Below are 23832 nucleotides of genomic sequence, written 5' to 3'. Positions count from 1 at the left end.
AATTAAAAAATTAATTTTTATTACAAAAAAATACAAAACTAAAAATAGACTAATTATAAATTAAAACTCACAGTTTTTTGGCTATTACATCTGGTTAAATTATGTAACAAGCCTGCTTCGAAAGCCTGCAGTGACTTATTGACTTTAGCGAACAACAAATTTAAGTTATTGTCATTATCGGACGGTTGTAAGCTATTTAAAATCTGATAAATTTGGTTTATTGACGACCTAACTTCACTCTTGGACAATTTTTTCGAGTCCTTTTTGACCTCCGTCCACGTTAAATTTTGTAAAAATTCGCCAATATCCCCAAAGTTGTTTACTTTGTTGACATCTTTTAACAAAACAACAGTTTGCTTTCTTCTACCAGTGTCCAAAACTGTCACCGTTGATGAAGTGAACGTACACAGCAAATTATTCTTATAACAATAATCAACAATCCGATCGAGATTTTGGCACTCATCTACAGACTCATCTGTAAGCACATCTTCCAATTTTTCCAAAAAATTCGTTTTGTAAAGGGAGATGTCCAAGTTAGTGTCAACGGTGTTCATTATTCGCACTTTCGATTCCAACTCTTCGCGACGTTTCTCCGACTCTGCCAACTCCTTCAGCTGCAGTTTTGTACTCTCCATGAATCTCTGCTTCCAGCTGTCTTCAGCACTGAGCAATTTTTCCTCAGCTTGCTGCAACTTGCCTCTCAATTCATCCAACTCTTCGCTGTTGCTAACATTGGCTTGAGTAAACGATGAATTGAGCAGCGAGTGCCGTTCGTAGTCCTGCTTCAAGGCCTTCAGTCTTTGCACTTCAGACTTCAATTCGCGAATTAGGCGATCGTGCGGGTTTTCGTTGATTCTGGCGCGATTCACGATCGTGCGTGCTTGACAGGCGTACCGTAAAGTGGCCAAAGTTTCGTCCAGATGCGTATTTGCCGGTGTTATGGTCGCCAACATGCAAGTTAATGAATTGCCACCTAAACTTTCCTAAAAAAAAACACATAAGTTGTACAATATTTTGTTTAGAAGACGTACCTTTAATAACCACGTCAGGACCGAATCTCTGTATGGCACGAATTGATTTTTCTTCTGATCGGCTAAAGCCGAGATGACTTTTCCAAGTGTCAAAAGTGACTTGTTGATGCTAACACCTTGCCGAATTTTTTCATCACTATTGTGCGAGCCTACAAGTCTCTCACTCCCTGCTAAATCAATTAAACTAACTTTGCTCCTCCGACTGCTATCATTTTCTCCGAGCCCTTCAGTTAGACACAACTCAATCGAGAAAATGCTGTGAGATCGTGACGACTTTTCGTTCATTGTGGTCGCAGCTGTTGCCCGATTTTTGTTCCCCAAAAGCAGCCAATTTCGCAGCTCCTTGTACGACTTGACGTTATGAACACTCAAATCGACAACGTAGGGCCCCCACTCCGGGTGTTCCCTCACTTTCAGGGGCGTTTTACTCGCCGAATTTGAGATGGCAAGTAAATCGTGAATTTTCTCGTTGTAAATTTCAAAATAGCTAACTTCCACCGAAACCGACGATTGCGGACTCAACTCTGATACCCTCTCAAACAACTCGCGGCAAAACCGTGGCGTAATGCCGGAGAACTCCGAGTCAATATCGACAACGTCACAGGTGGTGGGCCCCATCATACTGAAGCTTTTCCCCGAGCCGGTTTGCCCGTACGCGAAAAGACACGCGTTGTACCCCCTGAAGGCGCTATTCAAGAGGGGCTGTCCGACGGTGGTGAAAACATCCTCCTGGCTCGAATACAACGAATCGCTCTCGTCACACGACCAGAAAATGTGGTCGTATTGAAAGACATGGTCAAGACTCATTGCGGAGTTGCCCAGAGGGTTGGACCGAATGACCAACTCCTGGTTTCGCACTTTGACGACATTGGCAGCCCCCACACATGCCAATTCGCGCGAGTTCATGGGGCGAATCCGCACAGCAACTGTTAAATTACTCACTCTGTCGAATTTCTCTTTGCTGCTTCGTCGCTTCAGGGCCGAATTTGGGGTCTCGAGGGTCACGGTACTGAAGCATTCTGGGGTATTTGCGGCCCTGTTTGATTTGGGGGTCGCGAGATTGCGTGGGGTTGTGGGGGCCACAAAACCCTCCGAATTTTCAGCAACAGTGGGGGTGCGCATGGAACGCACTTTCTTTGGCGTTGTGAATGGAGTTTTGGGAGTCGAGGGCAATGGTAAAGCCATTCTCTGTCTTATTTTTCACACTCATTGAGATAAACACTCACAACACGAGTTTTTTGAATTTCAAACCGTCAAAATTGTCAAACTGTGTTGACATGCGCGTCGGCTGATTGCCCATAACCCCAAAAAATTGTCATACTTGTGGTTCTAACCTCAAAAATGTTCTTTTAAGTGTAATTATTTTAATAAAATGGCTCTTGCATTGTCTACCACCGTTAAGTTGTTAGAGGACAAGTTGCTCTCGTTGACGTAAGTGTGGTCATTTGCAAGGTAACCGTGACTTATTCCTTCTGCAGCATTTCTTGCATGTCTGTGAGGGAGCGACATAAATTGAACCCTCCGCCAAAACTACGAAACCCGACTTGGTTTACTCAAAAAAATCGAGTCGTAAGTACATTTCGCGTAAATTTGTTCTCTAACTTGCGTGTCGTAGTCGTTCACTGACCCCCTCACCACCGAAAACCAAGAGTTCCTGAAAGAGGTGGTTCAAGACCAATGCAACAATATCTCAAGTGAAAAACCCAAAGATTTAGATGTAGTCTGGCGTCCGGGTCTGCAAAGGACCGGCGTGATAGCGCGCAAAATCGGGATTTATCCCATGTGGTTAAAAAACGGTAAAAAAATCTCGACCACATTATTACAAGTTTTGGACAACCAAGTCATTAAATATTACACGCCTGAAAGTTACAATCCTCCCCGACCACGTGCTGGGCGGGTTTCCAACAGAAAGGGGTGCCTCCTACTGGGGGCTGAACAAGGGGACCCGTCAGAGTTCACGCGGGAGTATTGTGGAATTTTTAAAGACTCGGGGGTTATTCCGAAAAAAACATTAGCTCGGTTTTTTGTCAGCCCTGATGCGGCTCTACCTCCAGGCACCTCAATTAGCGCTCTCCACTTCTGCGTTGGTAATTATGTGGACGTCCGGGGGCTCACGTATGTAATTTTTGTTTATTAAATTTTTTCTGTTAATTTTGGTTTTTAGAATCGACCGCGGCTTCCAGGGTGTGATGAAACGCCACGGTTTCAAAGGAATGCCGGCATCCCACGGTGTGACGAAAACTCACCGCCGTGGGGGTAACATTGGAGGTGGTGGAGAGAAAGGTCGCGTGTGGCCTGGTACTAAGATGCCAGGCCATATGGGCAACCGGTATCGCATACTTAGAGCACTCAAAATTTGGAGGATTAATACCAAGTATAATGTCTTGTACGTGTCTGGACAGAATATTCCAGGAGCAACAAACTCAATTGTGTATATTTATGATACAAAAGTTGTTACTAAACGACACACGGAACCAGTACCGTTTCCCACTTACTGGGGAGGAGAGGAGGTGCCCGAAAATATCTACGATAAGGAATTGCACGAATTTGGAGAACCTTCAATTGTTTTCAAAGAACAGTAATAATAAATCTTGTAGATTGTCTTAGTTTTTGAAAAAATAAAGATTAAGTTGATACAGAATTTTGTTTTAATTGCCTCCGAGTCTGAGTTCTGATACTTGAACTATAAATTACTTATCGTCGATTTTTTTATATCTTGGGTTTTTATGCGACTGCTGTTATGGCACTCATTTGGGTGAATTAATAGGCTAGTTTTATGTTTAAATGTTAAAAGTAAATTACTTTCGACCGTGCTTTCGACACAGATTGCGTACTGTCGTCAACATCGTCTTATCTAAATTGTTTCCACGATTTTGTGTAACGCAGAATTTACACATGGTGCAAAAATAGTAAATAACTGTGCAAATAAATAAGTTTTATGGTTTTATTTGTTAACTACACTCTCTATCTTTTAATTAAAAAAATACCGAATTGAGTTTTTTGATGTGTATTTGCGAAGTCGTAATTGCAAGTTATTGACATGACTGCGAAATGTGCACAATAAACAAAAGTGCCAAACTTAAATTTAAGTGATTTAAATAAAATCAATAACAAATTGCTATTTGTTGTTGCGGTATATAACATACGAGTATGAATGAATTAAAAAATCGCTGCCTTATCTCCAACGATTCGATTGAAAATAATTTAAAGATAACGAAAGAAATGTTTATTGTCAGACAAATAAAACCTTATGAGTTGTGATTTTTCTGAAATTGCCTCTATGCCTTTTACCTTAAATCTAAACCAAAACAACTGCCACCTGTAGGAGTGTAATTGCATGGTTATCATAATGCAAATAATGAAAATCTGTTGACTGCAAAATATCTATCTGTTTACACATCTGTTTGGATTATAATTGCGAAAGCCACTGTTTTTCCCTTTTTCCCCAAATACTAATTTTGAATTTTACTGTAGTTTTTTATGTATTATTAACGTGTGAAATTACTACTTTTAGCGATTAATTGTGGTTAGTATTTAAATATTATTTGCTTGCTAATATGTGGTTCAAGTGACCGCTGAAAAATTTTGCAAATGGTCTAATACTGAGACATGCACAATTAAAATTCAGAGTTAGCACAATGAAACTTTCACAATTGATAAAAATAATTGTCTTTTAGTGCTTCAAATTGACCGCTAACTTTGTTAACCTGCAGACCAGAAAGTCTTTTGGTGTAGTAATTATGGTGGAGGCGCCGGGCTAATGACCGAGTGCGAACAAATTTTTATTGAAAACGTTTTTTTATAAAAGTGACTACAAGAAGTAATAACAATTCTAGTGAAAATAATAAATTTACCTGTACACAAATGGCAATAAAAACAATTTATAATCCTATATCACATGTCATTTCTTAAGACCTATAGACACTGATACAAGTATCTACATTTAAGCATACACAAATATTGCGTATGCAATAATACTCAACAAGAGCTAATACGCACAACATTTAACAGTTTGTTACTTATCTAGTGTGGCAAGTACAACCCACACTTGTACACAAAAATCACAGGTTATTGTTGAAATATAATAGGTAACTTTGTGTGAAACGAAACAAGCGTCAGTCACCTAACAAATTTTTACAGTAACAATACAACTTCAAATGAAAATCGGTAATACAAGCACTTTGTTTCCCGTATAAATTTAGTCGACTAATTGTGCCCATGACTTCAAAATGGTTGGCTCTTTGCCCCCCGACTGTGCTCCGAAGCGTGACTTCGAACACCCCGTTCCCAGGCACAGTTTCGATAATAATCATGTAGTCCTTCACTTCGTTCCCATTTGTGATGTGTTCCTCGTGCGTCATTATTCTGGCATCGTTAATGCTCTCGAGCGTCAAATTCGAGCACTGAGCGTACCCCTCCAGCTGGAAATTCATGTAATCGACCGCATAATTCGCAGCTTCGACCACCAGCGAGTTATTCCTCTCTATTTCGATGCTCTGCTGGCACGTGCACCAGTGACTTGCGATTTGGGCGCTTTCGCACGTCCGTTTCGGGCTAATCTCGTTAAACAAACTGTACCCACGCGAAACATTGCGGTACCTGCTTTGCAGGAAGTCATGAGTCAGGGCGAACGGGTTCAGGAGGTCTTTCAGGGTCTCGTGCAGGTCGTACGGAGTGGTCAAGCGTCTGGTATTTTTCACTAGGTTGCTATAGGCTTCTTGGTATTGTCTTTTGTACCAGTCTGGCAGTACCATGAAAACGAAAGGGAGTCTTTCCTCCATCTGGCCTTGGAACGTCTGTCTGATGTCGCCCCAGCGAATCCCATGGTCGCTCATCACGATCAAAACAGTGCTGTTCAAGTGACCGTTCTCGTGCAAATTTTTAAAAAAGTTGTAATAGTTTGGGTCGCCCAAATTTGGCTTGTTCAGGTAATCGTGCGTGAGACTTGCGCCCCAATAGAACGCAAAGTAGGGAAGTTGCTCCTGAGCCATCGTTTTGACAAAATTTGTTATGTAGTCTAAGAAAACTTTGTACACTTCTCTAGCACCGACGCACTCTTCCACGTTCATATTGTGCGAGTTGCCGATCTGGTTTTCGGAAATTCGGTTGAAAGCACCCCACATGTAATCCGTGGGTTGTTTCCAGAAACCCTTCCTCATGTAATTAAAGATCCCCATCCAGGAGGAGTCTTCTCCGAATGACGTTACAAAGCCCTTTGCCTTGAAATTCTTCCAAATGAAAGGGCAAGCGTCAAATCGCTTCTTATTATCGTCGTTCCAGCACACATACTCTAGTGTTTTTTCCGACAGGCCGGTCAAAACCGGGATCAGATTGGGAAAAGTATTGTCACCAACTTTGTTATAGCCTAGTAGCTCCACTGCCGACATATTTCGCAACAAATAGTCCACAGTTGTGGGCATCTGCCTGTGGAAATTTAGGCGCGAGACTGCATCGATCCCCACAACCAGAACATTTAATCTCCTCTCCACTGTGTTTTTCTTCAGGGTTTTGATTGGCACAAATGAGAAAAAGTCGGTGTAGATGGAGACCTTGTTGACTTTGCACATGACTTTGATGAATTCGTGGCTAATTTTCGCGCTAATATTGAACGAAATGCATCTTTTCTCAAATTTGATGCTGCTGTCGCCGTCGTTGCCCTTTGGCTCTTGTCTGTAGAAGGGCTGGTAGCAGCACTGGATCGCACTGACGTCCTGGTCGGTGTAATTGGCCACTGAAGAGTTAAGTAAAAAGATCGAAGTCATATTGGAGTCGAATAAAGGCGGAATGCCGTCGTTACAAACTGGTTGTTTTTCTTTGTGGATGAACTTGGTGATGCTGGGGTCGAAAGGGTCCATGAAGGGTATGCGACAACCGGGGGTTTTGATCAAAAAGCCCTTCAGTTCTGACCCGAACTCTTCCCCGATTTGGATTCGGGCGGGGACTATTGTGTATTGGGTTTGGAAGACGTCCATCACGAAGAGTAAAGCGGCGAAAATGATGAGAGGGAGCCAGAATATCGATGGCACTCTCCATCGGCGTTCCTTGGTTTCCATGCCATTCGATGCAAGTCTGGAAATAGGCTAATTCAAGTCTGGCATTTCGTTATGACAATGGCAATGACAGGAATTTCAAGAGTGACTTCTGTCCTTATACTTTTACAATATTAAAGATTGTAAAGAAAATTTGCACCTTAATTATTAGGATCTTGATTTCGTACACGGAAAGTATCAACTTATCTTTGTAATTTTTACTAATCGGTAATGCGCGAAATCTCGAGTTAGTTAACTAATACGTCCTTATACCTATAGGATTACCTATCATAAGTAAAATAAGTAAATAAGTGAGATTTTATTTTGAGATTGTGCAACCACACCGATAAAATGAAATCACTTTTAAAAAGGATATGTCCTAACACTATTTATTTAACAACTACTATTTAGTTAATATTTAGGTAAAAAGCGAATATTCAATTTTTAGTAATTTTTATGTTACTTGCAGCACGAATATGATATTGTATATTAGACATAATAATAATAACAGATTTGCAACTTTTAATGTAGGTACTGAAAGGATAGATCATTTTTGTAGAGACAGAATTATAAAGAAGCTGTTAATACAGGTAAAAGTAATAAAGATGTTTTTTGTTCAGTGCTTTTACCAACTTTAGCACATTTCTATCAAAGGATTATTGGGAGTGGAGAAAATGAGTGGGCAATCAGTGTATTCTAGGAAGAAAGGACAAGATCTGATAGCACGATTAAACAAAAAATGTTAACTGTTACATCCTGTAATAAAATACACTAATAATTTCGATATTAAATGTTAAAAATGATACAACACGGTTTTAGTGGTAGTTGTATTTTATTTTTATACGTTGAGTGACGCAAATTTTGACTTTTATTATAATTCTTTCTAGATGGTACATTTTTTATGTTTTAGCTTTTGTAGTCACTTTAATATTTAAGTAATTCAAAATTACATTACAAATCTTAATTATAAAAAAAATGATTTCAGAATTCAATAATCCTCAATTAAATATTTCACTATCGATTTTATACTGTATACCAATATAATGCTTTAGTAAAATCTTCAGTAAATAGAATGCAACGTTTACCCCCTGCGTATACCTAGAGGGGCTTTGTATTTACTTTTTGATATCAATTGAATAACTGAGTGTGAACAGATGCAAAAAATACAATTTTTGTTGAGTAAATTTCTACATTATCCTCTTAATTCATGCTTGTTCTTTCCTTGTCAATATAAAAAGAAGTTAAGTGTGTTGCACCTATGCAATAAAATTTGATTTAATGTTCGACTTGGATCACGATTTATGTGCCGGCATTATCTGCTAAGCATATTTAAAAATTGATCATTTTACATAACATTTGCTAAAAATAAGGCAGTAAAAATATCTAGAAAACATTTAGAAACGAAGAATCTTTGCCAATTTGTTATTATGCAATACCGCAAAAAATGTGTTTTAATACTTTACCAAAAAAAGATCAGTTAACTGCATGTGAAGTCATCAAACCACACCAACTGATTAAAAAAATTACAAAAATACGATTTAACATGTTTTGGACGAACAGGTGAATTTTGACAGTCACAGGGGATGGTTCAATAAAGCGTCGGGACGACGACGCTTGGCGCCGGTTTTGAATGCAAAAATCCATTGTTTGATCCTTACATGGTGGTAGATAGAAATCCGTTTTTGGAAGATTTATTCACTGCATTTGATGTCACCATCACCATAGCAAACATATAGATAGGTATAGCTTTTCAACGCGCGTTTGGGTACCTACTAAATAATTTTATGCTTTGACATTTCGATGAGATAGATACATCATAATATTATCTCCAAATCAAGATTACAGTTATCATTTCAAAAGAAATATGCTAAAAAACAGTTTGTTATTATCTCTGACGACAGCTATTCATACTTGTTTTCCTGCAAATATTGGAGGATTAGCTAAAAAACAGTATTTATTTTTATTTTGTTCAAACCGAGCAAATTTGCATTATTGTACTTTTTATTTGTAACTACAATATTTTTTTGCACCAAATTTAAGTGTGATTTTATTGATTGTACTTACTGCAGTCAAATAACTAGTGGATGTAGGTATGCAGTAATTTTGTTTGAAGTAATGCAGTCACTTGTCTTAACTGCAATTATTATTCTTGATTTTGTAAAGTGTTGCACCTGTTATCAATGTTATCATACAAATGTCTGAAACACTATTTAGTTTGCATAAAATTGAAACAATGTAATCATATCTATGTAGTTATTTTAATTATGAATCGCAGTGGAAATAATTTTAAATAATTTTACTAATAATAAGGTGCTACAGTAAAACCTCTCAACAACGGACTCCGATGACTAATAACACAGCTAATAGTTAATAATAAAGTTAATTACCAGTGATAATGTGGCATTGTCGGTGTTATGGCATTTGCAATCAGAAAAAATTATAACAGCAGATAGATATTGTTTTCTTTTTTGATAAGATATAATAAGTATTTTTATTATTTTGTATTGTTAGATTACTTAAAATTTTATTTAACGTAGTCAGAAACAAAAATTAAACTATAAAACATTTTTATCTTATAAAAAATACATCACATAATAGAAAAAAAGTGATAGCAAATCTTTGAAACTTAAAGATTAGTTGCAATGCTTTACAAAGACAAAAATTCATGTAATGTCAACATTTTAAAAAAAAAATGCAACACATAATACACTCTACGAGCGAAGTGTGTTGCAAGGACGTTAATAAAAATGAAATTTGAGGGAATAATTTTGCTACAACATTCGTTTATTGTGTCAATGTTTAATGTATTAATGTTTGTAAATCACTTTCTCAATTTTTAATATTCTACCGTATTTCAAATCGACCGCGTTCATAGTGTCATTACTGTCATTAGCAAACTAACCAATGAAATCCCGGTGACTTGACATCAGCGCCAATGCAAAACTTGTTTTGTGTCTTAGATTTTGCGGGTTGTGAAAACAGTGTTTTTCGTGTGAAATCGACATTTTATCGAAAATGTGATAGTGGTAGACACGCAGCTTTCGTACCGCATTTGCGGAAGTAGAGGAAGCTACTTTTGAAAACGACTAGACGCTAAGGTTAGTGATTTTGCTATAGTTAGACATAGTACGTAGTTCAAAAAGGTTTATGTTTTAAAAGGAAGCACAATATTCCGTAAATGCCGGCCTAAACATTTAGTAAAGTTGAGTTTTCAAATATCTCGTGAAAATTTGCTTCGTCTGATGAAAACGGTGCAAAAGTTTTGGAAGCCCCATAAACTAATGACGCATCTTACAGGGTACCTCCTTCATTGTAGGTGTACGTTTTTTTCACTCTAATTTTACATAGGCAATTCTTATCTTGTAAATGTTTTTAACGAAAAGGAGACGAAATGGGGCCCCGTGCCCCCTTCCAACGAATACTTACCTAAGAAATCATTTTATTAAGAGTTTCTGTGAAATGCTCACTAAGGAAACTAGAGCCTTTTGATAGTGGTATAATAATCGGTTGAAATAATTTTATAAAAATTTGCAACCTAAACTTTTAAATTGTGTGCCTTGTTTAGGGGGGCGGAGGCCGGAGGAGGACTGTGGGCTATTTGAGTCGTAAAATTTTACGTTGGATTACGAGCTATCTGATATTTTTTTAAAAAATGGTGTTTTACTGAACCGTTTATCAAAAATTGCGTAGCCTTTGAAAGACAAATAAAAAGACTTTTTCGACGTTTTTTCTAGACTATCTGTAATTTTGGTTAAATTAAACTGGAATTTTGCGAATTTGCCTCAAATATGGAAGAATTATCGCTTCTATTTATTCAGAGTAGTAAAGCAGGTGTGTTAAAATTACTTACAATCGAACAATCTCAATAAAACAACCTCAAATTGCTAACAGTCACTGGAATACCATTTCCTTGCAACCTGATAACATATTTATTTTACACCCACTTGCTGTTCATATCTGTATACAAATTCTTCCACTATTCAAAACAAAAATTGACCAACAATATCGCTCTATTATTGTGTTAATCGGCACTTTGTATGCAGGTCATGCCTAACAATATTTAGAGGAATAAAAGCACAACAACTGGTAAAGACAGTACAATATATTACAAAATTTTCCTTTACATTTGATAAATGAACAGGAAACGTAAAACTGTAGAAAAGTCTATGAACGGGCAAAGGTTTTAAGGTCATACCTTAACAGAGTAAGAATAAAGGTAATAAATTAATTCACAATACACTCAAGCACACTTCATTATAGTCTTTTTTATATACAAAACTTGCTATTTATAATTAAATTAAATTAAAACCCTCTTAGTCCATTATAAACTTTGTTTCTTGAGCTCTGATTTAGAATTTTCTTGATAGCTGAAACAGAATTGTGGTGAGCGCTTGAAATTGGCAACTTTAACGCGAATACCTTCTTTGTCATCATCTGATAATTCTTGTTTGGGGAACTCTACATCAAATGTAATAAATAAATTCCCATGCAAGTTATTATTATCATAGTTTGGCATGCCTTCTCCTTTCTTCCTTATCCTGGCATTGGGCCAAGTGATTTTGTCCCTACTTATCGAAACCATGTGACCATCCAGATGCTGGAGTTCCATAGTGAACCCCACAAGGGCGTCCTAACAAGACAAAAATTACTCTCGTCCCTAAATACTTAACACAATTACTTGTAAACTAATCGTGATGTTAGTGTACAGATCGTCCCCTCTGCGCTCAAAAACGGGATGCGGCTGCGTCTTTATCTTAAGTATCAAATCGCCAGGGTCCCCATCTAAATGGGGCTCCCCCTCAGCCGTAAACTTCGTTTCTTGCCCATCAACCATCCCCGGCTCCACTTCCATCTCCAAAACGCGCTCCTCATTGACTAGCTTAACGTTCGGACACTCGTCGCACACCGTCTGCTGCATCATCTGGAACCTCCCGGGCCCCAGATTCCGCGTGATCATCTCTTGCCGGCAGTTGCACTTCCTGGTGCCTTTGGCCGCCCTCATCACCGGCTTATTCCGCGTAATTTCGATAAAAGTGCCCGAATATAAATCCTCCAAGGTCACGGCGATGTCCATCACCACGTCAGCGCCTCTCGGAGTCTCGTGCTTCTGTTCGCCGCCCCCGAAGGGGAACCCGAAGTCGCCGAAGAAGCTGGCGAAGGGGTCCATCCCACTGTCCATCATCCCGTCTTTCTGGAGACAGTCCTCCCCGCATCTATCATACTTCTTGCGTTTTTCCTCGTCTGAGAGGACTTCGTAGGCGGCCCCCAGGTCCTGGAATTTTTGGGAGGCTTCCGGATCTTCCTGGTTCTTGTCAGGGTGCAGCTCTTTGGCTAGGCGACGATAGGCCTTTTTGATTTCGTGCAAACTGGCGCTTTTTGAGACACCCAGTATTTTGTAAAAGTCTCGCCCTGCTAGAACTGAGGTTACCGAAATGAAAGTCAGTAAAAGCAAGACGGGCACAGAGTTCACGTTCATTTTTGGATAAAAACTTCAAACATTATATTAATATTAATTTAATTAATGGATTTTTATCGTTATGCTCACACAGCGAGAAACACGAAACGACCTTCTCAAAACATGTGGATTGCGCTGATTGGTGGATTTAATTCCCCGACTGACATTTGATTAGGTCGATTTAGGCAACCAACTTGACATTGACAATAAAAATGTGCAAAAAGTAATTGAAATGGCATTAAAATAACGCAAATTGGGCTTAATACGTGCTGGTTATTATTTCTTGACATAACCAGGAAGCTATTCGGAGGATTTAAGTAACAAATATTTTTTTGGGGTGATGACAGTTGACATAAACAAAAACATAACCTTACAAGTGAATACATTTTTTTCAAATTAAAATTGGTGGTGGTGTGGTGCTTGGTGTTAAGCCGATTTCTTGAAATGGCTCAACCACTGTGCACGTTGTGCGAGTGTCCTGTCGAAACTCTGCACTTCGATCTCCGACAATCGGTCTCCAACGATACAAGAACCCCTCTGTTGATGTTGCTCCAAGACTGCGCTGAGGAAGAGTTTTGCATAACAAATTATTTCGTTTGCGAGATGTGTTATCGCCTCCTGAATGAACTAGACAGTATTAAAGTTAGAGCAAGGAACATCGAAAACAAGTTTAAACAATATTTGCGTAAACACTGCCCCAACAAAAACTACATTGAACGAGAAGCGAGCAATAAAAGCGAGGAATGCACAATGTGTGGTCAAAAAATCCCCGGTGCGAGTTTCAAGGATCACCTGAAGACGCATGATTTGGAGACAGGTTTTAATATTGATGATCTCAGTTCGGTGTCTGAGATTCAGTCCACGCTGGATTTGTTTACGAAAGAAGCGGGAAGTGAAAGTGTGAAGAAAAAACAGAAGGATGGGACGGATCCAAAACCCTATAAATGTACTCAGTGTTCCAAAACCTGGAAAACGCCAACGGAACTGAAAAATCACATGTCGGCGCATAGCAAGGAACGTCCCTACATTTGCGAAATTTGTGGCCAGGCGTACAAGCGCCAACAAGCTTTAACAATCCACGTAGGGATGCACAAAGGGATCAATCCCTTCACGTGTGTCTACTGCAACAAATCATTCACGCAGAAGGGGGCTTTGATGAGGCACACACCCATCCACACAGGTGTGGACGCTTGTTTTTTGCTAGGAAATGATTGGTTGTTTTAGGGGAACTACCGTTTCAATGTGATACGTGTGGTAAAAGATTCGTTCACCACACCTCCTTCAATATTCATAAAATCACTCACACTGGGCAAAAACCGTACAAATGTGACGTCTGTGGCTTTTTGCTGATATCAGCGTCACACCTTAAAAGACACATGAGGGTGCATACTGGCGAGAAGAAATTTTCTTGTGGCACTTGTGGGAAAAAGTTTGCGGAAAAGTACAACTTGGCTGTTCATGAAAAACTGCATTTGGGGGTTTCCAAGAAGAAAACATACCAGTAATTTATGGTGAAAAACGGGGACAGTGGTTAAATTTTATTTTTAGGTGCCAGATTTGTGATAATGTGTACAACGGTCAAATGAAACTAGAGGAGCATCTGCTCAGTGTCCACCACAAGGTGCACCCAACAGACCCATTATCATTACCATAACTTGTTATCACTTGGCAAGAGAATAGTGAATTGTTTGAACGTGTTCTAATAAATTGTTAATTTTTACGAAAACATTTTATTCAAAGCCTGCTCATTCAGTCTAAAAAGCTGCCATTTCTCGGAAACTGTTAAATTTTCAGCGCCCAAACTTTTATAAAAGTCTATGGCAGGGTTCCAGGAGAGAACGTGAAAATCTAATCTTTTGCTAGATAATTCATGTGCGGTTTTGGCCACTGCCATAAATAACTGTTTCCCTATTCCTATTTTCCTGTATGCGGGTTGGACGTATAAATCTTCAAGGAAAACTGATTTTCCCAACCAAGTCGAGTAAGACGTGTAATACAATGCATATCCGACTAAGTGTCCATCTGAGATTTCTGCCACAAGACACGTGAAAACTGGATTATCGGTCTCAAACCCGTCTTTAATCAAGGTTTTTTCGTCAATTTTTACTTGGTCTTCTAGTTTTTCAAATTCTGCAAGTTCCTGAAAAATGCGATATCGCATTGCCAGGGGTTAAAAATTAATTAAATAATACCTTGATTAGTTTGTAGACTTGGATCATATCCTCCTTTTTGGCTTTTCTTATAGTTACATTAATCTCAGAACAGTCCAGCATGTTTGAGAGATGAAGTGACACTTTTCAAGCAAATGTGTGTTAACAGAGATAAGGTATGACGTCTGGAATCCACAAATGTAATTGAGACAATTAGATACAATTTTATTGAGATATAAATAGTACTACAGATTTTGTGAATTCATGCTGTAACTGACCATTAATCGAAAAAAGTAATTTAATAAGAATATTACAATTAGTTACTTTCACCTAACAATATTAATAAAAAAAATTGAGAAATGATCTGTGGATAGGATCAACGAGATCAACTGATAAAAATTTGTGTAGGCAACCCAAATAACTCATTCGTAAACCACGAAAGGTCAAAAATGGTGTTTTTTCTAAGCTTTGCAGCAGGTTTTTGGCTTAAAATGTAAGTCTTTTGAACCGAAAATACCAATATATTCAATATATTCGTGTTTTTTTTTCGAGCGTATTTGCTCGATTTTCATTCTTTTGTTTCCTATTTGTCTGCCTTATGCCTATTTCCGGAATATAAAATTGAAGCGGACTTTCCTACTTCAATGAACGTTTGATTTGTGGAGTAGTAAATTGAGTCAGCTTTGTTTTGTTTTTTTTATTTTATCGATTAGTCATTTACGATTTTTGGATATCAAACACCTGTTATTACTCATCAATTACATCTTGAAGTAACAACGCATTTGAACAAATTTTTGCTTGATAAGTGATAGGTGCGTGAAATGAAACACTTGGAAAAATGGGAAAAAATATATTCATCATTACAACCAATATGTATTATGATACAAATATTAATAACAATAATACTAGGATTATGATATATTACATAAGTTATTTACATTGAGAGATTTAGGTTCGTTAACTGTTGATAATGTTTTAAGTAAAAAAGTTCAGCTGAAACTACAAAGAACCCTAAACGTGTGCTCTAGAAAAAAGTCTCTTAAATTTCCTACAAAGATTAAATATCCTGCGCCGTTCTTGACAATTGCGAAAACTAAAACCAAAGAAAAGTAAACTTAAAATGTGACTTTTTCAACCCTATTATCAACCCTATTCAGCTTCAGACGCCGTTGTTATTACTACGTATTTTACCGTAATCGCAAATGCAGCAACACCAATAAATACTATCAAATTAGTAATACATGATTGGAAATTGCTGGGTTCTGCTACTGACCGAGAGGTTTTCTGGTTCTCTGCCACGTTATTATTCATGTTACTCCGTTGCGTCAGCACGTCCTATTTAAACAAAGGTCAAAACATCGCATAGCCCCCATAACCAGATACAAACCTGGATTTTGGTAACTGTGTCTGGAAATAAATCACAAAACTCCTTGTCTTTGAGATTGAATTCAAGCGAGTGGTAGGCAAACTGCCGCTTGTCGTACTCTGACGTTTCTATGCTCCCCAAAGTGGGGCTCTTTTCAAGCTAAACCAAAAAATTACGAAAAAGTACATTGGGAAATAGTTCATTACCATAAAACTGAGAAGCCCTGTGAGTATTGTGGAGACGCTCCACGCCGGATTCCACGTATCTGGATGAAAGTCCGATATACTCAAGCACAGCTTCTTGTTAGTCCGAAATCTCCCATTAGGCGTTATCATATAGATAGAAGGGGGCTTGAAGGGGAACTCGCGCGGAAAAACCAACTTCCCGTGGTAGAAGCCCCCTTCATATGGCGTATTTTCCGGCCCGCACACCACATAGTGCCTAAAACTGGCTCGAAAACAAACCTTTTGGGTGCCTCAGCACTCACCATTCCAGGATATTCGAGGGTAGAGGTTCGGCGGTAATGTAGGGCACGGGGTCACGTTTCAGCCTCAAATAGTCCTGTTTGAGTCGCGAAGTGGCACTATTTGTCTTGCGATTCGACATTTTCAACTAATTGTACATTCTTGAAAGTGAGGTTAGGAGCACTCAAAACGTACTTAATTTGTGCCTCTTATCTGTGTTTATCGCTCGGGGCACGTAATCAATCAAAGTCGAGAGGATGGGACGGGGGCGCGGGGCGGTGATAAACAACAAGTGATTTTTTTGAGTTTTTCCGAAAAATTGGTAAAGCGACAAATGACGTGAGAGTGAACTGTCCCGAAAACATCTGACGTAACACTTTTCTGCCAAAAAAGCCAAACAGAATTTTACAAAGGCCCACAAGTAATCATAAGCTAAATAAATAAATAATTTAAAGACGAAACCGTACTAAAAATTTGATAATTTCATCATTTATCACCGTGGGGTAGGCAACCAACAATGCGGCACATGAACGGGGATTCCCATGTAAAATAATCATCGTGAGGTTTTTTTAAAAAATTTATTTTCAAAAGTGACATCGGCGAAAAGTTTAATCATAAAACATTTCCGTGATATCGACACTAGGCACCATTGCGGTTTCCCTTAGCGTTAGTAAGAGAAAAGCAACTGTCGCAATATCGAATATAATGTAAAACAAAAACGTATAAGTGTGAATCATGAACTAAAAAAAACTCGTTAATAAATTGCCCCAAATTCGCCAACGTGGTACCCAAAAAGGTAAAAAGCACCCAACAAAAATAAGTTGGACGATCCAGTACAACATCACCGTCATAGAAACGGTGATGGGTCTGGCGAAATGGTTCGAAATTTCTGCCGTAAAGAACCACCCAATGGTACCAGCGCCAAGCGCAAAAAACATCACATATAGATAAATCAGAACGACGGCGATTGTGTCAATGGCTTGATTAGGTCGCACTGAAATTGACTAAAAATGAAATGAAGAATTGTATTTTTTCCCAATCACTCACCATTAGAATCATCGTGAGAGTAAAACAAAACACTGTTAGCACCATACCGAAATAACTAGCCAGCAATAGAGGCTTGCGGCCCACTTTGTCCACCGCAAATACGCACACAAGGGCGCAAAACCAGTTCACGAAAGCTAGACCTAGAGCCATTGCGTTGGCTTTGAAATCGTCGAAGCCCAGGTGTTCGAAAATTACGCACGAAAAGTACAACAACTAAGGGCACGGTTTAAAATATGTTCAAAAAATTTGCCCACTTACACAGGTAACTCCTGTCATTTGTTGTCCCAACATGACGACAGCCGAGATTATTAAAGGGTTCCTCAAAGTCTCATCTTTGAACAGCCGTTCTATTGTCACTGGTCCAATTTCGTCCAAAAGGGCCATTTCTTCCCTCAAATCGTCCATTTCTTCGTCGATTTCTTCCCCTTCAATGTCCGCTACCGCGTCCTCGGCTCTATCCTCATCCCCTTTATCGAACATGAGGTATTTGGGGCTTTCGGGACAAAATATAAGCATTATAGACTTAAAAGAAGCATTCTTCAAATTCTAAAACACCACTGTTTTACCTGAATTATAATCGGGCATCCCGACACGACAAAAACATAAGACCACGTCTCGATTTCCCCCATTATCGTAGGATGGGTGAAAACATAAGCCATGAAAATTGATAAAGCCACAATCAGGTAATAACAACTCCCGGCAAAGCCTCGCAGGCAGTGAGGCGAGATTTCGACCAAGTACATTGGTCCTATTCCACTGTTAATTCCGGCCGACACACCCAGAAGGACTCTTCCGAAAATCAGCAATTCGAAAGTGCTTGAAGGACTGACAAAACTCACGATGATAAGCGCAAACACCACTATTAAGTTACTGCAGAAAAGAGATAGTTTTCGGCCGAGGTAAGTGGCGAAGGGCCATATAAGGGCAGCTCCGATCACGCCTCCAATCGAAAAGGAAATTGTGACCCAAGCGTGAATAGCTCCCAGGTTTAAGGGCTCCTTAATTTGCTTTGTATCGAGCCGCTCGTCTGAAACGTCGTCATACCATTGCATCAGTGTCTAAAAGAACCGTTCTATTCGGTTTTCCACCGGGGATCATGTTTTACCGCTGAGAGAATATTGAGGAAACCTGTGTGGAAGCCGTAAACAAAACCCGAACCTGCAATTGTTACCACACAAAAAAGAAATTTAACAAGACTTTCCATTTCGATGTCACTTTTGATTGAAACAAATGACAATTTAGGTTAAAAGTTTATTCGTAATAAATTTCAAATATTTCTTTGGCGGAACGACGCGCTGTTTCCGGGAGGTGCAGAACAGTAAAGAAGTAAAAGAAACAGTCAAAGACGACGAAAACTAGAAACGCGTAATTCCCAATGACGCTCTGGAATTTAACAATTTTTTTTCGGAATTTGGGATCGGGATGGTTACCTGTAAGGGCAAAAAGGTTTGGGCCACCACGAAATTAAACAACCAGTTACTGCTGACGGTTATGGTCACCGCAATCGAGCGAGGGGTATGGTTGAAAATTTCACCAGTCAAGAACCATGGTATTGTACCAACGCCCATCGCGAACAGAATTACGAAAACAAAAACCAATACTGTTGCGATATAGTCGATAAAACTTGCAATTTTCTAGTGGGAAAAGAGGGATTTTTTTGGCAAAATTCGAAAAGACTTACTCCTAAATTTAGGATTATGCCCAAAAGTAACGTGTTTATACCCATCCCCAGGAAACCGACAAGTAAGACAATGCGACGACCGATGCAATCCACGAAGATAATACCCAACAGGGTTACCACAACATTCACCGCACCCATGGCAATGGTCGTTTGGGTGGCCAGTTCTTCCGACATGCCCATATTCTTGAATATCTCGTTCGAGAAATAAATCAGCTTGAAACGATTTTTATTATTGACAAAATTGGGTTTTTATCACTTACAGCGTTGAGTCCGCACAGCTGTTGTCCAATATTTATAATCAAAGAGACAGCCAAACGGCTCCTCAAGGAAATATCACACAGTAATTTACCCAAATTCACATCGTCTACACTTTTGTGCAAATTGTTTTCTTCCTTGAGTTTGTACATTTCTTTGTAAACGTTGTTAGTGCCTCTGAACCAAACCAGGGCAGCTTCGGCTCCCTCCTTGTCGCCTTTCGTTATGAAAAGATACTTAGGGGACTCGGGACATAGCGGTAAAAGGCACAACTGTAGGCAAACTGGTATAAAACCGACCAGAAACATAAACGGCCATTGCTCATCGTCTCCCAGAACCGCTCCCATTATTTGCGAAATCAAAATAGACATTGCGATAATTAACTGGTAGAACCCCCCAACAAACCCCCGGATTTTATCGGGAGCGATTTCGATCAAATAGATTTGGCAAAGCCCCGAGTTTAACCCGGCGTTCACTCCCGCGACAAACCTCCCAACAACGAGCAATTCGTAACATTCGGACACTTTGGAATAGACAAGGAAAACAATCCCTAAAAGAGCTAAAACATTGCTCCACAACAAGCTATTCCTTCGGCCGAATTTCTCAGCGAAGAGGTTCGTCAAACTGCCCCCGACAATGCCCCCAAGTGAAAAAATGGCAACGAGAGTTGACCAAAACACCATGATGAAACCTTCAGTTGCGGGTTCTCCCTTGCGGTTAATTGCCACTTCCCGGATCCACTCCTGCAAGACCTACAATCGGGTTGTTGGCCAGTTCGTGGGAAACACTCACTTCAGCCGGAATGTTGACAATGCCAAGGTGGTAGCCATGCTGGAAGCCTGAAAGACTGGCGACGATAACCGCGAAAATGAATTTGGAGCAAAATACTGAGAAAACTCTTTGGAGGTGCGTTTTTACACGCACCATGTCAAATGTGACAAATAATTTATTACTGGGAGGCCTGGGTCGGTCTGGACAGTTGGGGTGTTTCCAGGGAGTTTGGCCGGGATTTAGACCATTGTTGGATAGCATCAAAATGGCGTATTGAAGATTTGTAATAAAACTTTCTCATTGAGAGATTTTTTTTTGGTGGTACTTTCCCTCAAAGATTTTTTTGGGAAACAGGGTAATTGTTCGGGTAAAATAATCTTGGAGATTTTTTGGGGATAATTTATTGTGGAAAGGTGTACATATCGAGGATGTCTAATGCACTAAGTTGGTTCGTCTCGGGTAAGCGTTGCTGGATGTAAAGAAGCGAGAATATGTCCAAAACAATAAATATGAGGCTGGTGTATGCATCGATTTCGCTCTAGAATTAATTCCTGGATTATGCTTTGACTAGGGGCTTGTTTTACCTTTAAAATGAAAAACGCTTGCCCTATTATAAAACTTGAAATGTAGTTTGATGCAACTGATAAACAAACTGCGACAGTCCGGGATGAATGGTAGAACATCTCAGCTGGGACAAACCATCCCAAGGGGCCAATACCGATGCAATAAAACCCGTTGAATACGAAGTATCCTACAATAGCCGCATACTTCATGCTTGGTACAATTTTTCTCTATTGGATTTTAAAACATGATTTTTGATTTTACCCAAATAAAAATGCTCACTCTCAAGTACAGAGAAGTAAAAAGGAAAGTTGTTGTTATAATCAGGCCTATTAAGCTAATTTCTGCCATTCTACGTCGTCCGTATTTATCGATAATAAAACAGAAAACTATCGATGTAATTAGCAGAGGTATGAACATTCCTGCCGTGATATACAAGGCCACTTTTGGTCCCAGATTCATTTCTTCAAAAACCGGGGTCGAGAATTGAATTACCTTCAACGCAGAAATGGCGAAAACTTTAAGTAATCATCCAACTTACCGTTTTAATGCCACACATTTGCTGCGAAATATTCAAAATTAAACAGCAAATCAAAGCGTTGGTCATGGCGGGGTTGCTCAGAATACGTTTCAGAGAGGATCCCCGTAATTGCTTGACCCGATTATCCTCCTCTTTCAACAACTCTAACTCTTCCGCAACATCGTCGCTCTCTCGCAGCCATTTGAGCGCCTTCTCGGCTTTGGCATCGCTGCCTTTAGTGATCAAGAGGAATTTGGGCGATTCCGGGCAGAACGGTAGAGCAATAAGTTGCAAAACTGCCGGTACTATGGGTATTATGAAAATATAGTGCCACGTTTCTTTCTCCGAGAAGACAATTCCCGCGATCGCAGCGACAAGCATCGAAAAGCTAATCGCGACTTGGTAGACCCCAGAGAGCCCGCCGCGGATCTCATCCGGCGAAATCTCAACCGAGTACATTTGGCACAAACCGGAGGTTAACCCCGAGGTGATTCCGGACAGGAAGCGGCCGAAGAGAAGCACTTTATACGACTTTGCTCTCCTGGAATAGAGTGTTATGGCCGCTGCCACCAGGACCAGACAAGTGTTCCACTTGAGACTACCCTTCCGACCGAAGTTATCCGCGAAGATCCCGATTATAAACGCGCCAACTGCTCCCCCAACCGAGAAAATTGCCACGACAACGGCCCAGATCAGGTCGACTCCGGCTGCAGTCGGAGCTACCCCTTCCTTTTTCGTTTTCAGTTCCGTGATCCATTCCTGTATCACCTTTGACGGGTTGTTAATAATAACGAAGTGATAGCCGTGCTGGAAGCCCGAAGCCGCACTAACGACGAGGATCGCGAAGTAGATTTTCAGACTCATTGACAGGTGTCAGTAAAACAAAAATTCTAGTTACAGTTTATTCCTCAATGTTGTACATTTTGAGTATTTGGATTGAACTCAGTTTCGCGGTTTCGGGCATGCGGAGGCGGATGTAGAAGAAGAAAAAAATGTCCAAGAACAGGAAAACCAAGCAGTCGTAAAAGTCGATTTCGTTCTAAAACCACTTTTTTGTATTTTTTTGCGTTAAATTAATGTTATACATCGAGGCTTAGGAACGCTTGTCCCAGGACGAAACTCGCTGCCCAGTTGCTCACCGATGCCAAACACGTGGCGACGGTGCGGTTTGAATTGGAGAACAACTCGGGTGTGAAGAACAAGGGAATCGGACCAAGTCCGATTGAAAAAAATACATAAAATAAACACACGAAACAAACAGACAGGTACTTCAGGTTCTCCAGGAAAGCGACCTGAAATGTACCATAATAAGTTCCGGGACCACAAAACCGCACTTACCCTAAAATAAAGAGAAATGAAGAGAGAAAATGTTGACAGAATTATTCCAATCAGACTAATCTCCATGAGTAGCCGCCGGCCGTAATATTCAATAATGAAAACAATCCCTAGTGCGACAATCGCGGACAAAATACTCATTCCAATAGTTATAGACACCGCACTTGAGGCCATGTTGAGATTTTCCAGTAGTTGAACAGAAAAATACGTGAGCTTCAAACAAAACACAATTAAACGACTCACACACTCAACTTACGGCATTTTTGCCAGACAGTTGGTTGGCCACATTTATAATACAACAGCAAATCAAAACGTTGGACATGACCGGATTTTTGAAAATCTGAGTCAGAGTGAAACCACGCAGTTGTTTCGCCAGACTATCCTCTTCCTTCATCTGTTCGAACTCGTCCACGACGTCCTGTTGGCTCCGCAACAGCATCAGTGCTCTGTGAGCTTTCCTATCTTTCAACCGGGTGATTAAAAATTTTGGCGATTCGGGGCAGAATGGCAGTAACGCGAGTTGGAACAAGGCTGGAATGATCGGTAGTAGGAACAGGTATGGCCAGCTCTCTTCACTTCCGAGGAGAACGCCGGCAATTTGCGACACTACAATGGAACAAGTAATAACAACTTGGTAGAGACTACCGATGGCTCCCCGGATTCGATCCGGGGCAATTTCGATGAGGTATATGGGGCACAGACCCATGTTTAGCCCGGAGTTGATTCCGGCTATAAATCGGCCCATGATTAGCATAATGTACGACTTGGCCTTTTTTGAAAAAAACATAACCGCGGCAGCGGCGAAAACCATGGAATTGTTGTACTGGAGGCTTTGCTTTCGCCCCAGGCTATCGGCGAAGATGCCAATCATGAAGGACCCGATTATGCCTCCGATTGAGTAACTCGCCACTGTCGTGGACCAAAGCAAGGAGAGTTCTCTCCGTTTTGGCTCTTCCGCTTTTTCTTCCTCGATTTTGATGTGGGTAATCCATTTCTGGAGAACCTGGAGGCAAATTTAGCGGAATTTCCGGCATCGACTCACTTTTGCCGGAACATTGAGGACCCCACTGTGATAACCCTGGTGAAATCCCGAACCTATGCTAGTGACCAAAACTGCCAAAAGGAATCTATTACAAATTGACATTTTAATTTTACATTTGATCCGGT

General features: G+C 39.9%; 11 protein-coding genes across 24 annotated transcripts; 2 read left to right on the top strand and 9 right to left on the bottom strand.

Annotated features, from left to right (window-relative positions):
- Positions 1 to 2: 2 nt before the first annotated feature.
- neb (nebbish) lies at positions 3 to 2216 on the bottom strand. The gene is made up of 2 exons (XM_008195496.3): positions 1032 to 2216; positions 3 to 983 (listed from the first exon to the last, which is right to left on the bottom strand). Exons 1-2 carry the CDS (start codon positions 2214 to 2216, stop codon positions 54 to 56), a joined length of 2115 nt encoding a protein of 704 aa, XP_008193718.1. The 3' UTR covers positions 3 to 53.
- A 105-nt stretch (positions 2217 to 2321) lies between these two features.
- On the top strand, positions 2322 to 3672 carry mRpL3 (mitochondrial ribosomal protein L3). Its single transcript, XM_968568.3, has 4 exons — positions 2322 to 2462; positions 2510 to 2600; positions 2647 to 3146; positions 3196 to 3672. Exons 1-4 carry the CDS (start codon positions 2404 to 2406, stop codon positions 3611 to 3613), a joined length of 1068 nt encoding a protein of 355 aa, XP_973661.1. The 5' UTR covers positions 2322 to 2403; the 3' UTR covers positions 3614 to 3672.
- A 1128-nt stretch (positions 3673 to 4800) lies between these two features.
- LOC662511 (uncharacterized protein) lies at positions 4801 to 11022 on the bottom strand. 7 transcript variants are annotated; one of them, XM_064357112.1, is made up of 3 exons: positions 9125 to 9262; positions 8719 to 9000; positions 4801 to 7100 (listed from the first exon to the last, which is right to left on the bottom strand). In XM_064357112.1, the coding sequence occupies exons 2-3, from the start codon at positions 8790 to 8792 to the stop codon at positions 5147 to 5149; spliced, it is 2028 nt and encodes a 675-aa protein (XP_064213182.1). In that variant the 5' UTR covers positions 8793 to 9000; positions 9125 to 9262; the 3' UTR covers positions 4801 to 5146. The 7 variants fall into 7 exon arrangements, with proteins under 7 accessions (XP_064213182.1, XP_064213183.1, XP_008193719.1 ...); XM_064357113.1 differs by having other exon boundaries at positions 8719 to 8832; XM_008195497.3 differs by lacking the exons at positions 8719 to 9000; positions 9125 to 9262 and adding an exon at positions 10911 to 11022.
- Positions 11023 to 11144: 122 nt separating this feature from the next.
- Positions 11145 to 12662, bottom strand: shv (shriveled). Its single transcript, XM_968634.5, has 3 exons — positions 11739 to 12662; positions 11480 to 11690; positions 11145 to 11427 (listed from the first exon to the last, which is right to left on the bottom strand). Exons 1-3 carry the CDS (start codon positions 12534 to 12536, stop codon positions 11363 to 11365), a joined length of 1074 nt encoding a protein of 357 aa, XP_973727.1. The 5' UTR covers positions 12537 to 12662; the 3' UTR covers positions 11145 to 11362.
- A 58-nt stretch (positions 12663 to 12720) lies between these two features.
- On the top strand, positions 12721 to 14241 carry LOC103313105 (zinc finger protein 239). Its single transcript, XM_008195500.3, has 3 exons — positions 12721 to 13695; positions 13740 to 14016; positions 14064 to 14241. Exons 1-3 carry the CDS (start codon positions 12960 to 12962, stop codon positions 14167 to 14169), a joined length of 1119 nt encoding a protein of 372 aa, XP_008193722.1. The 5' UTR covers positions 12721 to 12959; the 3' UTR covers positions 14170 to 14241.
- Positions 14230 to 15027, bottom strand: LOC662606 (uncharacterized protein). 2 transcript variants are annotated; one of them, XM_015980392.2, is made up of 3 exons: positions 14944 to 15025; positions 14708 to 14850; positions 14230 to 14655 (listed from the first exon to the last, which is right to left on the bottom strand). In XM_015980392.2, the coding sequence occupies exons 2-3, from the start codon at positions 14786 to 14788 to the stop codon at positions 14233 to 14235; spliced, it is 504 nt and encodes a 167-aa protein (XP_015835878.1). In that variant the 5' UTR covers positions 14789 to 14850; positions 14944 to 15025; the 3' UTR covers positions 14230 to 14232. The 2 variants fall into 2 exon arrangements, with proteins under 2 accessions (XP_015835878.1, XP_973786.1); XM_968693.4 differs by having other exon boundaries at positions 14708 to 15027.
- Positions 15028 to 15500: 473 nt separating this feature from the next.
- Positions 15501 to 16953, bottom strand: LOC662641 (ubiquitin-conjugating enzyme E2 J2). 2 transcript variants are annotated; one of them, XM_064357120.1, is made up of 5 exons: positions 16519 to 16953; positions 16238 to 16472; positions 16053 to 16190; positions 15939 to 16000; positions 15501 to 15758 (listed from the first exon to the last, which is right to left on the bottom strand). In XM_064357120.1, exons 1-5 carry the CDS (start codon positions 16635 to 16637, stop codon positions 15677 to 15679), a joined length of 636 nt encoding a protein of 211 aa, XP_064213190.1. In that variant the 5' UTR covers positions 16638 to 16953; the 3' UTR covers positions 15501 to 15676. The 2 variants fall into 2 exon arrangements, with proteins under 2 accessions (XP_064213190.1, XP_973818.1); XM_968725.4 differs by having other exon boundaries at positions 15501 to 16000; positions 16519 to 16944.
- Positions 16954 to 17065: 112 nt separating this feature from the next.
- Positions 17066 to 18758, bottom strand: LOC100141542 (solute carrier family 2, facilitated glucose transporter member 1-like). 3 transcript variants are annotated; one of them, XM_001815185.4, is made up of 6 exons: positions 18648 to 18758; positions 18109 to 18600; positions 17801 to 18064; positions 17543 to 17755; positions 17284 to 17499; positions 17066 to 17235 (listed from the first exon to the last, which is right to left on the bottom strand). In XM_001815185.4, the coding sequence occupies exons 1-6, from the start codon at positions 18744 to 18746 to the stop codon at positions 17104 to 17106; spliced, it is 1416 nt and encodes a 471-aa protein (XP_001815237.1). In that variant the 5' UTR covers positions 18747 to 18758; the 3' UTR covers positions 17066 to 17103. The 3 variants fall into 3 exon arrangements, with proteins under 3 accessions (XP_001815237.1, XP_015835877.1, XP_015835875.1); XM_015980391.2 differs by lacking the exon at positions 18648 to 18758 and having other exon boundaries at positions 17067 to 17235; positions 18109 to 18331; positions 18382 to 18513; XM_015980389.2 differs by lacking the exon at positions 17066 to 17235 and having other exon boundaries at positions 17308 to 17489.
- Positions 18759 to 18779: 21 nt separating this feature from the next.
- LOC100142443 (solute carrier family 2, facilitated glucose transporter member 1-like) lies at positions 18780 to 20460 on the bottom strand. The gene is made up of 5 exons (XM_008195502.3): positions 20271 to 20460; positions 19484 to 20230; positions 19224 to 19436; positions 18973 to 19176; positions 18780 to 18925 (listed from the first exon to the last, which is right to left on the bottom strand). The coding sequence occupies exons 1-5, from the start codon at positions 20403 to 20405 to the stop codon at positions 18794 to 18796; spliced, it is 1431 nt and encodes a 476-aa protein (XP_008193724.1). The 5' UTR covers positions 20406 to 20460; the 3' UTR covers positions 18780 to 18793.
- A 172-nt stretch (positions 20461 to 20632) lies between these two features.
- LOC100142236 (solute carrier family 2, facilitated glucose transporter member 1-like) lies at positions 20633 to 22239 on the bottom strand. 3 transcript variants are annotated; one of them, XM_015980549.2, is made up of 4 exons: positions 21352 to 22239; positions 21075 to 21305; positions 20834 to 21000; positions 20633 to 20787 (listed from the first exon to the last, which is right to left on the bottom strand). In XM_015980549.2, exons 1-3 carry the CDS (start codon positions 22192 to 22194, stop codon positions 20860 to 20862), a joined length of 1215 nt encoding a protein of 404 aa, XP_015836035.1. In that variant the 5' UTR covers positions 22195 to 22239; the 3' UTR covers positions 20633 to 20787; positions 20834 to 20859. The 3 variants fall into 3 exon arrangements, with proteins under 3 accessions (XP_015836035.1, XP_015836036.1, XP_015836034.1); XM_015980550.2 differs by having other exon boundaries at positions 21093 to 21305; positions 21352 to 22238; XM_015980548.2 differs by having other exon boundaries at positions 20834 to 21040; positions 21093 to 21305; positions 21352 to 22237.
- Positions 22219 to 23831, bottom strand: LOC662734 (solute carrier family 2, facilitated glucose transporter member 1). Of its 2 annotated transcripts, XM_064356538.1 has the most exons (6): positions 23708 to 23831; positions 23368 to 23668; positions 22922 to 23271; positions 22669 to 22878; positions 22416 to 22622; positions 22219 to 22369 (listed from the first exon to the last, which is right to left on the bottom strand). In XM_064356538.1, the coding sequence occupies exons 1-6, from the start codon at positions 23807 to 23809 to the stop codon at positions 22232 to 22234; spliced, it is 1308 nt and encodes a 435-aa protein (XP_064212608.1). In that variant the 5' UTR covers positions 23810 to 23831; the 3' UTR covers positions 22219 to 22231. The 2 variants fall into 2 exon arrangements, with proteins under 2 accessions (XP_064212608.1, XP_973908.3); XM_968815.4 differs by having other exon boundaries at positions 22922 to 23668.
- Between the last annotated feature and the right edge of the window lies 1 nt (position 23832).

Source organism: Tribolium castaneum, chromosome 5 (genome assembly GCF_031307605.1).
Source record: "Tribolium castaneum strain GA2 chromosome 5, icTriCast1.1, whole genome shotgun sequence".
In the NCBI taxonomy this organism is placed as follows: domain Eukaryota; kingdom Metazoa; phylum Arthropoda; class Insecta; order Coleoptera; family Tenebrionidae; genus Tribolium; species Tribolium castaneum.
This window is presented reverse-complemented; position numbering and strand designations above follow the sequence as displayed.

Excerpts from the sequence above, each read along its gene's own strand:
- neb (XM_008195496.3), bottom strand. The coding sequence starts at position 2,216 with ATGGCTTTACCATTGCCCTCGACTCCCAAAACTCCATTCACAACGCCA. Across the intron at positions 984-1,031 it reads TCCTGACGTGGTTATTAAAG|GAAAGTTTAGGTGGCAATTC; the intron begins GTACGTCTTCTA and ends GTTTTTTTTTAG.
- mRpL3 (XM_968568.3), top strand. The coding sequence starts at position 2,404 with ATGGCTCTTGCATTGTCTACCACCGTTAAGTTGTTAGAGGACAAGTTG. Across the intron at positions 2,601-2,646 it reads TTACTCAAAAAAATCGAGTC|TCGTTCACTGACCCCCTCAC; the intron begins GTAAGTACATTT and ends TGCGTGTCGTAG. Across the intron at positions 3,147-3,195 it reads GTGGACGTCCGGGGGCTCAC|AATCGACCGCGGCTTCCAGG; the intron begins GTATGTAATTTT and ends TTTGGTTTTTAG.
- LOC662511 (XM_064357112.1), bottom strand. The coding sequence starts at position 8,792 with ATGTTTGCTATGGTGATGGTGACATCAAATGCAGTGAATAAATCTTCC. Across the intron at positions 7,101-8,718 it reads GGATTTCTATCTACCACCAT|ACTTGCATCGAATGGCATGG; the intron begins GTAAGGATCAAA and ends GCCTATTTCCAG.
- shv (XM_968634.5), bottom strand. The coding sequence starts at position 12,536 with ATGAACGTGAACTCTGTGCCCGTCTTGCTTTTACTGACTTTCATTTCG. Across the intron at positions 11,691-11,738 it reads ACATCACGATTAGTTTACAA|GACGCCCTTGTGGGGTTCAC; the intron begins GTAATTGTGTTA and ends TTGTCTTGTTAG. Across the intron at positions 11,428-11,479 it reads ATCAGATGATGACAAAGAAG|CTATCAAGAAAATTCTAAAT; the intron begins GTATTCGCGTTA and ends ATTCTGTTTCAG.
- LOC103313105 (XM_008195500.3), top strand. The coding sequence starts at position 12,960 with ATGGCTCAACCACTGTGCACGTTGTGCGAGTGTCCTGTCGAAACTCTG. Across the intron at positions 13,696-13,739 it reads GCACACACCCATCCACACAG|GGGAACTACCGTTTCAATGT; the intron begins GTGTGGACGCTT and ends TGGTTGTTTTAG. Across the intron at positions 14,017-14,063 it reads TCCAAGAAGAAAACATACCA|GTGCCAGATTTGTGATAATG; the intron begins GTAATTTATGGT and ends TTTTATTTTTAG.
- LOC662606 (XM_968693.4), bottom strand. The coding sequence starts at position 14,788 with ATGCTGGACTGTTCTGAGATTAATGTAACTATAAGAAAAGCCAAAAAG. Across the intron at positions 14,656-14,707 it reads AAGTCTACAAACTAATCAAG|GAACTTGCAGAATTTGAAAA; the intron begins GTATTATTTAAT and ends CGCATTTTTCAG.
- LOC662641 (XM_968725.4), bottom strand. The coding sequence starts at position 16,637 with ATGTCGAATCGCAAGACAAATAGTGCCACTTCGCGACTCAAACAGGAC. Across the intron at positions 16,473-16,518 it reads CCCTCGAATATCCTGGAATG|GCACTATGTGGTGTGCGGGC; the intron begins GTGAGTGCTGAG and ends AGCCAGTTTTAG. Across the intron at positions 16,191-16,237 it reads CAGGGCTTCTCAGTTTTATG|CTTGAAAAGAGCCCCACTTT; the intron begins GTAATGAACTAT and ends TTTTTGGTTTAG.
- LOC100141542 (XM_001815185.4), bottom strand. The coding sequence starts at position 18,746 with ATGGAAAGTCTTGTTAAATTTCTTTTTTGTGTGGTAACAATTGCAGGT. Across the intron at positions 18,065-18,108 it reads GATGCCCGATTATAATTCAG|TCTATAATGCTTATATTTTG; the intron begins GTAAAACAGTGG and ends GCTTCTTTTAAG. Across the intron at positions 17,756-17,800 it reads AAATGACAGGAGTTACCTGT|TTGTTGTACTTTTCGTGCGT; the intron begins GTAAGTGGGCAA and ends CCGTGCCCTTAG.
- LOC100142443 (XM_008195502.3), bottom strand. The coding sequence starts at position 20,405 with ATGGTGCGTGTAAAAACGCACCTCCAAAGAGTTTTCTCAGTATTTTGC. Across the intron at positions 19,437-19,483 it reads AGCTGTGCGGACTCAACGCT|CTGATTTATTTCTCGAACGA; the intron begins GTAAGTGATAAA and ends AATCGTTTCAAG. Across the intron at positions 19,177-19,223 it reads GCATAATCCTAAATTTAGGA|AAAATTGCAAGTTTTATCGA; the intron begins GTAAGTCTTTTC and ends TTTTCCCACTAG.
- LOC100142236 (XM_015980548.2), bottom strand. The coding sequence starts at position 22,194 with ATGAGTCTGAAAATCTACTTCGCGATCCTCGTCGTTAGTGCGGCTTCG. Across the intron at positions 21,041-21,092 it reads TTACTTCTCTGTACTTGAGA|AGAAAAATTGTACCAAGCAT; the intron begins GTGAGCATTTTT and ends AAAATCCAATAG. Across the intron at positions 20,788-20,833 it reads AAGCGTTTTTCATTTTAAAG|AGCGAAATCGATGCATACAC; the intron begins GTAAAACAAGCC and ends AATTAATTCTAG.
- LOC662734 (XM_968815.4), bottom strand. The coding sequence starts at position 23,809 with ATGTCAATTTGTAATAGATTCCTTTTGGCAGTTTTGGTCACTAGCATA. Across the intron at positions 23,669-23,707 it reads TCCTCAATGTTCCGGCAAAA|GTTCTCCAGAAATGGATTAC; the intron begins GTGAGTCGATGC and ends ATTTGCCTCCAG. Across the intron at positions 22,623-22,668 it reads TCATTTCTCTTTATTTTAGG|GTCGCTTTCCTGGAGAACCT; the intron begins GTAAGTGCGGTT and ends GGTACATTTCAG.